Here is a 14,795-nt window from a genome sequence, read left to right on the forward strand (position 1 = left end):
CTGTTCCTTGTCCCTTCTCAGCAGTGTCCGAGCCCTACGCACCATGGAACGACGCAAGACTTGATTCCCATTCAGCCGAGCCTTGCGACACGCTTCAGTGGCCTGTAATGTCTCCAGGGAGATGGTATTCTGCCTTGTCCTTGGGCGTACGCCAATGGGCTCCTGAGCTGCTTCGAATGTTACGCGCTTGAAGGACTCCCACAGAGCAACTGGTCCGTCAGGTTTTCTGGTTTCTGTGAATCGGTCAGAGACTGCCGTGGCGAACCCCGGGACACTCCTCCTCCTTAGTCTGTCCAAGTGAAACACCTTAGGTGGCCACTGGAGGGACGGGAGTTTTGAAGTGGACCCGCAGGGTAGCCACAAGCAGCCTATGGTCGGTGCCCCAGAACACAGCACTCCGGTTAAACCCTGCAGTTTCTTGGAGGATCCTCCATCGCGTGCTGACAAGAATTTTGGTGATCTCCTTGGCCACATTACCCGTATCGCTGTACCAAGTCCAGCGATGCGAGTTGGAGTGCTGGTACCAGGAGCCAAGATCCCCCATTTTCTGGGACCTAGCAAAGTCCCTGGAGAAGGGGGCTATTTTCGCTGCTGGGATCATCCCGAAACCCTGGGGGCCGACAGACATCTCGTAGCCCGCTCGGTCACAGCTGGATACCGCTTGAAGTCACCAGAACAATGCGAATGGGCCACCGGGGGCAATCGTTTGCACAGATGCGAGTTTGGCGTAGAACGCCCCTTTCACGTCGGTTTTATATACTCGGGTAGGAGGTATACAGCAATAAAGAAAGAAGCCAAAAGCATGCTTCAGTCTCAAAGCCATGATACGCTCATCACCGGTGTCACCTCGACTACCGCGGGCTGAAGTCGACTGGAGATGGCTATGGCTACAACTGGGGGTGGTGACCATCGCTTTCAGCCGACCAGTAGTTGGTGTAACCACCCACACTGATTGTGCCGCTACCAGGTCTTCTCACCTCTGAAAGGGCAGCCACCTCAACTCCCAGTCGCTTCAATTCCCGTGATAGCAGAGGTAACCGCTCATCCTGCCGCAAGGACCGGATGTTCCAAGCGCCTACCCGGAAAGCACGCCTGAGGTTAACCTCGGTGGTTTACTCCGGGTGCACGCCATGGCATATATATATAATATATATATATATATATATATAAATATATATATATATATATATATATATATGCACACACACACACACACACACACACACACACACACACACACACACACACACACACACACACAAACACACACAAACACACACACACACTATGGCGTATACATAAGCCTATTTTTGTAAGCCATTTTACCAATAGACCACGTGGCTGATTGCCATGTGGCTCCAAGTCCAATTTACGCCCTCGCTGAGTTGATGGTTCTAAATTGGACTTGGAGCCACGTGGTCTCCAGTTCGAAGTCCAATTTAGAACATTAACTCAGCGAGGGCATAGATGACAATTTTATCTGACCTCGTTTGACCCGTCAGTTCGTGCTCACCGCCCGACGTGATAAGGTCGGTCTAGCCTTCGCCCTCAGGACGGGTTGGCCGGACATGTGACCCCGCGCTCATAGTGCGCTATACCCAAAGATGTAGCATGTGTTTCCTTTACATGTGTTGTGAGTCGTAAGTATGTTGACTACCACTACTGTTCACCAACGGCCGTTTACAGTCTGGTGACAGGGTGATCATTGCGTCCTTTAGGCTCGCAACATGGACACACAGCCTCCGAAAACTGGTCGACCTTCGCTTCCACAGTATGACCTCTACGGGCGTCCGGGCAGGCGGCGTCCTCTTTGGCATCTCTGACGAGCTCCTGGAGTTGACTGGATCTGCGGGCGTCCAGGCAGGCGGCGCCTTTCCACTACATCATGGGGCAGCTTAATACTTGCTCTGACGAATATCTTGGTCTACAGGCTTCTGGTGTTCTTCTGATGATGTCATCACAGCATCCTAAGGTGATCGGTTCTGCAGCAGAGTCCTTCTTAGGTGCCGTGTCGGTTATCGTCGGTCCGACTTTCTTTATATAGTGTCTTATTTCACAAAGATAAAGAAGAAAATAGGAGAGGGAGATGTCAGTAGTGATCTGCATGAACCTGGTTTGAACTACCAACCATTTCTGATAGATATGAGAGTAGATAAGGAAAACGACAATGGCAATCCGCAAGGATTTACTAGAACCAATTGTCGTCACACAGTATGTGAAATAGGAAATTGTACATCTTATCCAATTTAGAACCATCAACTCAGGCGTAGATGACGATTTTATCTGACCTCATCTGACCCATCATGTCGGGCTCTGGGCATGATGGTATGGTCGGTCCAGCCTTCGCCCTCAGGGCTGGTTGGCCGGACACGTGACCCCGTGCTCACTGCTTTACCCTAAGACATCGTCTCGTGTGTTCCCTTACTGTGTTCTACTGTTATCAATAGAGTCAAGCTGTTATAACCACTGTCACTGCCACTGCCTAACACACACACACACACACACACACACACACAAACATATCTTGTCCTGGGCAGGATGTTAAGCTGCATCCTGCGGTGTTCGACGAACTACTTGGTGCTATGTTGACATCATGTAGTTGACTGGGTCTTTATACTGGGATGACTGACCAATGATCCTTCCCCAAGGGAGTAATTGTATAGGTAATCATTGTTGGTGATTCCCAAAGATCGAAGATAAACTTTACCAAAAATTACGCAAGTCTCTGCAAATGCACACACAAATCGCCATATGCAAGTGTGTGCATCCATGCACAAATGCATCACCAACTTATGTGTGTGAGCACCTCACGTGGATTTGTATAAGTGTGTGTGTGTGTGTGTGTGTGTGTGTGTGTGTGTGTGTGTGTGCGCGTGCGTGCGTGCATGTGCGTGCATGTGCGTGTATGTATGATTGTGAGAGAGAGAGAGAGAGTGTGTGTGTGTGTGTTTAATAATAATAATAAAAATAATAATTGGTTTATTGAATCTCATGCAGTTAGGGGCTGAAAATATACATAGAAATACAGATATATACATAAACAACAAAATAAACTAACAATCTATAGGAAATATAACAACTAAAGAAGCAAAAGAAACAAAATAATAAAAGACAAGTGCAAGCACAGGCGTGCTGGACTAATAGTTGTGGACTAGTGCTGACAGAAAAGCAAAGGGGATGGTCCTTTGACTAGTGCTCGTTCGTCATTTGTTTGAGATTTGCGAAGATCTGGTATCGCCCGGGCCTTCATATATATGGTCCGGCCTGTGTCAGCTATTTATGGCTGTCTCATTTTGTTCTTTGACACTATGCTTACTGTGGTGGCGGGATTGCCGCAGGCACTTCTGCCGCCATGGTGTAATGCATGTGGCATAACCTCATTACCAGCCCAGCGGCTGTTGTGGGCGGTCCTTGTCTCAGAAATTGTGTGTGCTCACAATTTTATAAGTTATGTTCGGCTCACCACAGTGCATGCAACACCTGTCTCCATGGTCAGTTGTCTCTATGATCTGCCATGCCCAATGGTAACCTAGTCTGATTCAGTGAAGAGTGACTTCGGTACCTCTATATATTGTTTCAGAAAGTGCCAGTGGTTCATAGCCTGTGGCATCTGAGTACCATCTAGCCGAGGGGGAGGATCTCGTTTTCTCTATGTGAAGCAGCAGGAGGAAGGCAAGAGCTGTGGCATTGTACTTTTACTTTAAGATTTTTTGGCTCGGTTTTATGATCAAGCGATTTGGGGGCATACCTCTGCTAATGTCAGCTAGTCTGTCAGCAAGCTCATTCCCTCTAATGCCTATTTGGCCAGGGACCCAATTTGTGATTATTCTTCTACCCTGAGCAAGAATCCTCTGTGTTATTGCGAGGACAGTGGTCATAAGGTAGATGTTGTCTATGGGTGAGCTTTGCTGTAGACAGACAGTGGCTGCCCTGGAGTCTGTATGTATCACCACGTGTCCTTCCCTCAGGGATGCATGGGCTAGGGCTGCCATGCTCGCAACTGCCTCTGCCTGTAGCGAGGAGGCATTGTCTGTTACCCTCATGGGTTGTGTGACATCCCTTACTGCAAAGCTGGCGCCTACAGTGTGGTTTAAGGGATCGACTGATCCATCCGTGAAGTAGGTTCTACTACCCGGAGGAGTGATGGCTGCAATGACCCTCTCAGCTTCTGCCTTTAGACTAGGCATGGTGTATTGATTCTTTCTCCTTGGCAAGCTCATAACAGAGAACTCGATCAAGATTTGTGCCCACAGTGGGCTTCAACATGACCATGGCAAGTAGTTGTTCTTTGAGCTGATAACATATCAACACCCTGGCTGTGTGAGACATCTAGGAGTTGTTTGCAAACAGCTCGAGGTCTTGTTCTAGGCATCTGAGTATTTTTTGTCTCCTGTTTGTGTTCCTGAGAGCTTGGATGACCTTTGAGAAGAACTGAACTGCCATTAGATCAATTCATGATTCCAGAAGGTTTGCCTCTGTGAGGAGGTTGAGGGCCTTCGTCCACCTTGGGGCACCCAGAATGATCTTGGCAGTGCTGATTGTGCTTAAGAGCATGGTTATGCTGTGTGCTGTGCTCATGCCCAATGTGAATCCATGTGTTTGCCATGCGTGGCATCCCTGTGCACTGTGGAGACAGAAGTCCAGGAGGTTGAGCGATGCCGTATGCCCTGCGTATGCCCTGCAGGTAGCAACACACCTCTTTGGTCCTTTATTCCAGCTAGATGGGTGGTCTGATCTTGGGCCGGTCAGATCAATCAGTTGGTCTCCTTCGGGAGGCTAGGTCAAGCAGTCAATGTCGCTGTTGGCACTTATACTAGTCCCGTGAGTGGCGGTACAACGGCCATTGGCTGCGTATGTCTTTTCACCACCCCTGTGGCTGTTAGACATTAGTTCTAACATACAGCTTCCCCTTGTTGGACACGGTGTTGGGTGGGGGCGTGAGAGGATGAAATAACTGCTTATTTTATGGCAAACATTTCAAACACCCCACAACAAAGAGATACAAATGATGATGAACCGTGCAAGGCCCAGGCTACGACAGTCCCTCTGAAGCCATACATGGCTTCTAGTGGCAAGTGAAAATCCAAAGCACAGGTTGACTCTGTGAGACCTGCTGCTAAGATGGACACGACATCAACCAAAAACATGTCTGCCCATGAGATTGTCCAGCAAATGGACTCTCGTGCTGGTCTCTCCAGGGAGACCTCTGAGTAACCCTCAGACGACACGTGTGTGTGTGTGTGTGTGTGTGTTTATGTATATTATAGCTGGTCAACAAGCACATACACCACTTCCACTAGCGGGACACCAAGATGAAAATTAAGGTCGACCCTATCTGACCTAGGAGAACGAGCTTCGTAACTGTTTCTTCAAGACACACCAGCTGCTTGGCTGGCCGACCATACCGCACACAGCGTTTGCTCTCAGACTATCGTATCGTGTATTCATTTACTATTATTAAATCTGGTGATAGTAGTGTTTTTTGCGTCCTTTCGATCAACGCTTCCTACGATACACTGTTTTCAAAACCTTGCGAAGACAGTTATGTGCCACTCTTTTCTCCCCCTTCCCTTCTCAAATAAGTGTATTAAGCCATATAAATAATTTGTGCAGTCACTCTCACATTGATTTTTGCTGGGAAAAGTGTAAAGGACGGTAATTTTAAAAATTATTATGTAGCTTGAAATGACATGCGTAATCACTTTCATTGTTTCTCTTTGATCTAAGATCGTATTACCATGAGAAGATGGTATTACCAGTTCTAGCTAACAATCATGAAATATTGTTCATTAAATAATTAATTCATTTCTCTTGCTTTTAGAGATTGTTTCACCTACAACGAATTGAAGGCGTAGTTATTTCACAAAATTCCTTATACTTCCATTCTCTTTTTGTATGAGTTTCGTTGATTGACTTAGAAATTCACTCATTTTTACTCTTTCAATTCCTTTAATTCTAACTTACCACAGATGTCATATCATCTATTTCTACTCTCGTAAATAGCACACCTCCTCGCCCTGACCTGCTCACTTTCCCTTTCCCTTCCAGTCGCTCATGCATGTGGAGAGAGCTACAAGTAGACATGCTCGCCTTTCCTGTAATTTGGTTGTTTGTTGTTGTTTTACTATAGGGATGATCATGGATTGCAGCTCCATCCAGGATGGAGCATTTTTTTTATGAACAATTTGAATATAAGATTAGTATCTTCCCCTTATCACAGGGATTCCAGATATAACCCACAGTTGCGTAAATTGCTTAATAGATCTACGCTCTGACATACAATAGTTGGTATAGAGTAAAACCAAAAGTAATCATTCAGTTGGCAACTTTTATTCGAGTTGGTGTGAACCTGTACTTACCTCTGTTCATTAGTGTAGGACTTGTGTCACTTGTGTGTTTTAAGTAAAATCCCAGACCATCATGTGATTTTGTTGCAGGTAAGCAGAGTAGAGTAGGTTAATTATGGATTTTTCCTGTTACACGCATACACACTCACTCATTCGTGCAGAACAAAAGACAATGAAACCTTTCATTAATAGGGTTTGATCGACGTGAATAATACATGATGTACAATTTCTTATTTTACATGTTTTTCTTTCTCTGTGTGATGATAGATCCTTGTGGATTGCTGTCGTCGTTTCCATTATCTACTCTCATATCTATCAGAGCCAGTTTATAGCTCAAGCAAGCCCTTGTGGACTGCTCCTTCCATCTGTCTCACCACAAAAGTAAAAAAAGATGAACATTAATTTCAAACCAATATTAAAAAATACAAACTTATATAAGAACCTGGCTAGTTTACACTAAACACCCCCCTTCTCTGTTGCCTTTCTTTTTCTCTTATTTTAGCCCTTGCATGTATTTATATTCACCAACTAAATATAGAATATCTGACACGGCACCAAAGGAAAAACCTGCTGCAGATAAGGTCGATTTAGAATGCAGTGGGATGGATGTGACTGGAAGATTGCCGTAGGCCTGTGGACCAGGAGCCCGTCAGCGTAGGCATTAAGCTGCCCCAGGATGTAGTGGAAGAGCGCCGCCAGCCGGGATCCCCATAGATGCAGCAAAGGACCAGGAGCTCGTTGGTGCAGGTATCAACAGCCCTAAGATGCCAAACGCCTTTAGATGCAGACACAGGCTACGAGGACATCTGAACGAGCATGTAGCCGGGAAGGACTTGGATGAGATCTGTGAGAATGTGTGGACCTGGATGAGGACTACGAGGAAAGACCTGGATGAGACCTTTCAAGATGTGTGGACGTCGAGGGGGAATGGATTTTACCAAGGACCTAGAAGAAGCTGACAAGGATGAGCAACCATGAAGATGGATCGAAAACAAGATGACCAGCCAATCAGAGAAAGATGGGTCACCCCTTGAGGCAAATCCAGTGGCTCCTCGAGAGCGAGGCCCGAGTAGGTGGCCGAGCAATATGGTGGGTTAATAAGCATATAAGGGTCCACGTGACTTGTGCGTCTGCCCACATGAGTTTCGACACCAGCACTCCATGCAGGGCACTAAGAAGAAAGTTAAGGTTGATCTTATCTGACTTGGGAGATCATTGCATTGTGTGTTAATTTATTTGTGTTGTACTCTGTCATCAATAAAGAGTAAAGCCATATGTTTAAATGTTATCACTGTCCATCCAGTTCCATGTAGGAGGCGTCTCTTTACTTTTTACACACATCGTCACCACCACCACCACCAGCATCAATCACATTACTGTTTTTATTATTTTTACTTAGATTGTAATAATGAAAGTTAGATTTTATTGCTTACCTGATTTGTTTATGTCAACAGCTGCGGTCACCACGAGTACTGCTGTGCCCTGGGATGTTGTGTCTCCACAGCCTTCTCCTTCTATCAGCTGTGGTATTTCTGGTATGTATACCATTGCTATGGTTCATTACTACAGCGCAATATAGTGGTAGAAAAACTTCTTATGGTGTCAGATGAATATACAAAATGAATGGAGGAAACTAGCTTGTTATATCTCATAGCTAATGATACAAAAATATGTAGACAAAGTTATTCAAGAGATTTGTTCTATGCTAGCAAAATGACTTCACTCTTCAATAACCGAAGAGAAAATCTAATATCCAGAGGAATTAATTTTATACTGCAAATTTGCTTTGAATATTTTCTATTCCTTCACTTATATGAGAGGAAAATACTGGCCTCTCACATATAAGAGGAAAAATCCTCAAATAAATTGGGGAAAAAATCTTAAGACCCACCTACATGACACTTTTTTTTTCTCTTTTTTTAACCATTCCACTTAAAAGAAAAAAATGCTGTCTTGTATCCCACATATATGTTTTCTAAACCCCTCACATGTGAGATCACATAAGAAAAAATTTATATGATATCCCTCTCCCCTCTTACTTGACAACCGTTTTTAGTATAACTCACTATATTAACTGGATTTATTTGCTGTAAAGAGATATCTGATGTAATGAATCTAATAAAAATGAGTATAATATAACTATGTTAAAATAAAATATAACAATTTTATGGGTTTTACCTTCGTTTTGATGGTATATTACACTGGTTGTAAAATCTACTTGGGTTAGAGGGACTCTAGTACAGCTCGCATACAAGGAAAGCAGTAGGTCTTGAGCTTGAGCTGAAACTGAAGTCCGAGTAATGATCGGGAACATTCATTTATTTGCGAAGTGTTGCTTCTCCAGGGCCTTCCATATATAGGGCTCAGCCTGTATCAGCTAATTATGGTTGTCTCAATTGATTCTCTGACACTCGATGCATACCGTGGTGGCCGGGTTGCCAGCAGCCGCTACGATGTAAGCATGTGGCATAATCTCTTTTCCAGCCCGGCGGCTGTTGTGGGGTCCCTATTTCAGAAATATTGTGTGCTTACTCTGTAAATAATGTAATAGGATAGCGTTCGGCTCGCCACAGTGCTTCCAACACCTGTCTGCATAGTCAATTGTTTGTATGAATCACCATGTGCAGTGGTAACCTAGTCTGATTCTGTGAAGAATGACTTGGGCACCTCTGTTGATTGTTTTAGAGAGTGCCAGTGGCTCAAAGCCTTTGGTGTCTAAGTCCCATTTGGCTGACGGGATGGATCTCGTTTCCTTCAGGAGAATGGCAAGTGCTGTAGCGTTGGACCTGTGCCTAAGATATTTTTCTTCTTGGTTTAATGATTCTGGGATTTAGGGACACACCCCTGTCAATGTCAGCAAAGTAATTCTTTCTGATACTTATATGGCTGGGGACCCAGATTATGATTATTCTTCTACCCTGAGCAAGAATCCTCTGCATTGTGGTAAGCATAGTGATCAGGAGGTAGATGTCATTGGGCATGCTGTGCTATAGACAGTTAATGGTTGCCCTAGAATCTGTATGTATGACCATGTGTCCTTCTCTCAGGGATGTGTGGGTTAGGGCTCCCATGATCGCAACTACCTCTGCATGTAGCAATGAGGCATTGACTGTTACCCTCATGGATTTTGTGGCAACCCTTGCTGCAATTCTGGCACCTGCAGTGTGGATTATAGGATCGACTGATCCATCTGTAAAGTAGGTTCTATTACCCGGAGGAGTGATGGCTGCAATGACCCTTTCGGCTTCTACCTTCAGACTAAGCATAGGGTATTGACAAGCTCATGCCAGAGAATTCAATCAAGGTTTGTGTTCAAGGTGGGGCTTCATTAAATTTTGGATGTGGGGGAGTCCATGCTCTTAGCAAGTAGTTGCTCTTTGAACAAATAGCACATCAACACCCTGGCTGTATATGGCAGCCAGGAGCTATTTGCGAAGAGCTCATACATAATCTTATTCTAGGCATCTGAGTATTTTTGTCTTATGTTTGTGTTCCTGGGTGCCTGATGACTTTTAAAAGGAACTCTGCTGCCACTAGATCAATTCTGGAGTCCAGGGGGACAAGGTTTACTTCCATGAGGAGATTGAGGATTTTTGTTCACTTGGGGCACCCAGCATGATCCAGAGACTTTCATTTTGAACTGTCTCCAATTTTTCTTTTAGCCTTGTCTTGGTGGCAATCAGGGTTTCAGAGGCATAGTCCACAATGGGATGGATGGCTTGTACATAGAATGATCTTAGTTCTTTATATCCAGCTCTTATTTGACTCCCAGTCATTGCTCTCATGACAGACAGTCTTGGTTTAGTTGATCAACCAGGTACTGAACCTTCTTTTGGAAGGAGAGGGTCTGGTCAATCCTTACCCCAAGGTATTGGAAGACCTGGACACATTCTACATCCATGCCTTGGACACGCAGCCATGGCTTTTGATTTGGCTGCAGAAATCTTAATTCCTGTCCTACAACACTCCTTAGATACAAGGTCCAGACAGCACTAGGCTTTACTTAGACAGTATGCTCCAGTGGAGACAATTGCAAGACCATCTGTATAGGAGATTATCTTGCAACCCAATGGAAGATGTATGTTGAAAATACAGGACATTAGGGTGTTGAAACGGGGTGGATTGAGTACCCCACCCTGTGATGTTCCATTTTCTAGTGGCATTTGTATAGGTGCCCTTGGAATATGACTTTTGCTGTTCTGCTCCTGAAAGTCACCAATCCAGGCCAAGAGATTTCCTCTGATTCCCTTTTGGATTAGGGTCTCCTGAATAGCAAGAGGACCTGCTAATTCAAAAGACTTCTCTAGATCTAGGAATACTATCATTGATGTGACATGCTGGTTGTGCTTAAGGGCGTGGCTATGGTGTGTGCTGTGCTCACGTCCCTTGTGTATTTGAACTATGATAGCCCTCTTCCAACTCTGCGGTAGAGTGGAAGTTTCCCAGGACTTGTTGATGAGTTGCAGGAATGCAAGCTCACCTGCCAGTCCTTGGTGGGAACTTTTGGGGTAGGAAATCCCCCGTCAGAACCCAGGGTTGAGTGAGAACATGCATGTTTTTCTTAGTTCCCTCAGAGTTATTGGGTTTGGCTGCCCTTTTTCTGATATGAGCAAGTCTGCCTGGTTGTAGGCGTTCTTGGTTTGCCCTTAATTTGGTTAGCAAACTGTTACCCAAATCAAGGGTAGTGACTGGGGCTTCTTCTATCTTTAGGGTTCAGTGGAGAGATACACACTTTTCTCCCATTTTTAAGCTCCTTCGTTTCCTGCAGGAAATTCAGGGTAGCTCGATCTTTAGGGACAATGTTCATGTCCTGGTCTCTGGCAACCGGGATTAACAACCAGATTTTTTTCTGCAATACTAATGCTTTCACCAGTTGGTAGGTATTGTCATAACCTTCAGGTTTAGAGGAAATCTTAAACTCTGGGAAACACCTAGAGGGTCCAGAATCTCCCTCAGGGTTTGTCTTTGGCCTAGGTCGTCTTGGACTATCCCTTTTGGCATGGGTTCTGGGCTTTGGCCATGGGGGCAGCTGCTGGTTTGGCTGGTCCAGCTTGTGCTTCTATCTTGGGTAGGAAGGACTTCTAAGGGGAAGTCAGAGGTCTCCCTGTTGTGGGTGCAGGCCTGGAAAGGCCAGTACAAGAGATAATCTCATGGACAAACATGTTTTGCAGCGATGGCTTCAATGTGACTGCCATTGTCAGTGCCTTGCATGGTTTGTCATCTTTAATCTCTGAGGGGAATTTGGTGAATTAGTTGCCATGAAATTAAGCAGTTATGTCACCCTATCATGCCCCCACCCAACAAGGGGAAGCTTATGTGTAACAGCTACAGGGTGGTGGGAGGTTGAGTGGTACCGTGCATGAGTAAACAGTCATGGAGCCATTGGCACTGTTAGACATAAGCTCTAATATACAGCTTCCCATTGTTGGACTCCATGATGGGTGGGGGTGTGAAAGGGTAAAATAACTGCTTACTTACATTGGCAAATAATATACCAAATCCCCCACAAACCAAGACAAAAAATTGACAAACCTTGCAAGGCACTGACTAAGACTAAGTGACTAAGTCACTCTGAACCCATTTATGGCTTTTAGTGGCAAGAAAAAATCTAAAGTACAGGCTTACTCTCAAACCTGCTGCTAAAATGGATAAGACAGAGAATCCATCACCCAAAAACATGTCTATCCATAGATTGTCCAGCAGAGGGCCTCTCCAGGACTGCACCCAAAACAGTGAGACCTCTAATTTCCCCTCAGACATCCTCCCTGACCGAGATAGGAGCTCAAGTTGGACCAGCCAAACCAGCAGCTGCTCCCATGATCAAAGCCCAGAATCAGGCCAAAAGGGCGATCTAAAAAGACCTATGGCAGACGACAAACTCTGAAAGAGAGTCTGGACCCGCTAGACGTTTCCCACAGATTAAGGTTCCCTCTAAACCTGAGGGCTTTGACAATGCCCACCAAATGGTGAGAACATTGATGATGTAGAGAAAAATAACAGTAAAGAGAGAAAAGCCAAAAAACACACAGACAAAGTCTGAAATGAGAAAGCCCAGCCAACAAAAGTCAGAGCTACTGAAGGCTCTCCACCTCTCAGTGGGCCCATAGATAGCCAGACAAACAGCCCAGAAACAAATGAAGATCCCTCAGTCAGCAAGGACTTCACAATGGAGTTATCTGATACCACCATTGATGGGGAAATTGACTGAATCCAAATATAAAGACATCAATAGCTTCAATATAAGAAATGCAATCATCCACGCAATAGTGTGATCAAGGAACATTGACATTATCATGCTCCAGGAGATATTAAGAGAGGGGACTGTTTGCTTCTCAAGGTATCATATCTTCATGGTGACAAGTACAGCTGGCACCAGAGGCTTGATCAACTTGGTCAGAGCAACAATCCCCTGCTCCACAATTGCTGATGCATTGCATTACCCGATGCACTGCACTGTGGAGATGATGTTGAATCTCTTGCTGTTGAGATTCCTAGTGGTAGACTTCAATGCACACTACCCCATTCTGGCTCCCTGTAGGGGACCAGTTAAGGCAGGCTATCACATAGCCTGTGTGCATGAGACATTCCCCAAGATCACTATTCTCAATACCCAAGACCCCCCTAATGGAAGCCGCCTTGCCGCGGTGGGGGGGCTTGAGGTCCCAATGATCTGGTGAGCCGGACCAGAGGGCTACCCATACTGGAGGGGTCACCAGTGAGGGATGAGACAAAATGGCTTCCTGGTGCACCAAGGCCTATGAGAGGGGATGGTGCACCCACCCCTGGTTCATTCCATCTTGGACCAGGGAGAACTCTCCCACGTGTCTTTGCCGTGCGTGGCATCCCGTATTACCAGGAGACAGGAGTCCTGGAGGTTGAGCGATGCTGCACGCTGCGCCCTGCAACTAGCAACACACCTCTTTGGTCCTTTATTCTGGTTAGACAGGTGGCTTGATCAAGGCCCGGTCAAGTCAATCGGCTGGTCAAATATGGCTAGGGTCAAGCAGGTACTATTTAGTCGGTAGCGCATAGGTCCCGCGACTGCCATCAGTACTGTAATAGTGGCTGCGTATATTTCCTCATTACCCCTGTGGCTGTTGGGAGATTTTGATCCCCAACTATAGCTTCCCCTCGTTGGACTCCATGGTGGGTGGGGGGGTGAGGAAATGAAGAATTCAAATTTGTATGAGTACTACAAATTTACAAAGATCCAGCTCTCTCCCTGACGACCTACGCAATCCCCCGACCATTCCCTCTGGAACATCACGTATTGTCACTTTGGAACCTTTCCAGCTTCCAAAGGGCAAGAATGGGAATCGTAATGGTTCCCGGGCTCCCAAACCAAGTAAGAAGGGGAAAAGTCCTCCTCAATCCACTAAGGAAATCTTACCTGGTAAATATGAAAACATTTCATATAGTAAGTACCTAGTAGTGAAGACCATTGAAGGTGTATCAATCATGAATCTTGATATTTTCGAAGTACACGAAAAATTGTTGAAGTATGTCAACGTGATCCTCGCATCACCCCACAGTGAGATGGTAGCCTAATAGTTGAGGTTTCGTCACCAGACGAGAGTGACCGTCTGCGTGCGATATGCGACATTCCTGGGGCTAAAGTTTCATGTTCTCCTCACAAAACCCTCAATCAGTGTAAGGGAATTGTCTTTTCCCGAGACCTGATGAGGTATTCTGAGGAGAAACTGTTAGAGGAACTAGAGAATTTTAATGTAGTGGCAGTAAAACGTTTTAAGAAGAAAGTTGATGGTTTGGAACAGTCTACACCAGCTCTCCTTCTAACTTTTAATACGTTGGTCCTTCCAGAATCAGTTAAGTTGGCATGGTACCACCTCAAGGTAAAGCCATATGTGCCCAACCCTATGCGGTGCTTCCACTGCCAGGGTTATGGGCATGGACCAACTCTTGCCGTTTTAAGGAAAATGGACAACCAAGAATATGTGTAAAGTGTGGTACGACAGGTCATCAAGGAGATGACAACTGTCCAGGTCCAATATGCTGTTACCACTGCAAAGAAGCTCATGAAGCTTCTTCAAAGCAGTGTAAAAGGTACAAATTTGAGAAAGAAGTATTGATAATAAGGAGCAAGGAGAAAGTTAGTTTTCCAGAGGCAAAGCGACGTGCCCGTGTGCTGTTTGCACAGCCAGGTAAATCCTTTGCTTCGGTTCTGGCTCATCCTCCTTCCCACCAACCCTTGCCCTCCAATGCTTCTTACACCACACACTCTGCCACTTCTTTTAAACCTCAGTCCCCAATTGCTGAAACTGCCTCTGGTGAATTCCACCAGAAACGGAGTAGGAGTGAGGGGTCTATTGAGGAGACTCCTCCTCCCAAAGTAAGGTCTTTGGAGCCATCAGGTGAGGCTCCAGAGGCCTCAATGGTGACAGCTCCAGCTGCCACCATACCCACAGGGGCCTCCGCTGCTAGGCAGAA

The 14,795-nt window shown here is 45.5% G+C and overlaps 1 protein-coding gene across 1 annotated transcript in view; it reads left to right on the forward strand.

Annotated features, from left to right (window-relative positions):
* LOC119594270 (vesicular, overexpressed in cancer, prosurvival protein 1-like) overlaps nt 1–7,882 on the forward strand; it is a gene marked incomplete at its 3' end in the record, with an annotated part of 43,822 nt that extends 35,940 nt beyond the window's left edge. The window contains 1 exon segment of the mRNA XM_037943338.1: nt 7,802–7,882. Coding sequence (XP_037799266.1) covers nt 7,802–7,882 — 81 coding nt within the window.
* Between the last annotated feature and the right edge of the window lie 6,913 nt (nt 7,883–14,795).

The sequence above is a fragment of the Penaeus monodon genome, chromosome 3 (genome assembly GCF_015228065.2).
Source record: "Penaeus monodon isolate SGIC_2016 chromosome 3, NSTDA_Pmon_1, whole genome shotgun sequence".
In the NCBI taxonomy this organism is placed as follows: Eukaryota; Metazoa; Arthropoda; class Malacostraca; order Decapoda; family Penaeidae; genus Penaeus; species Penaeus monodon.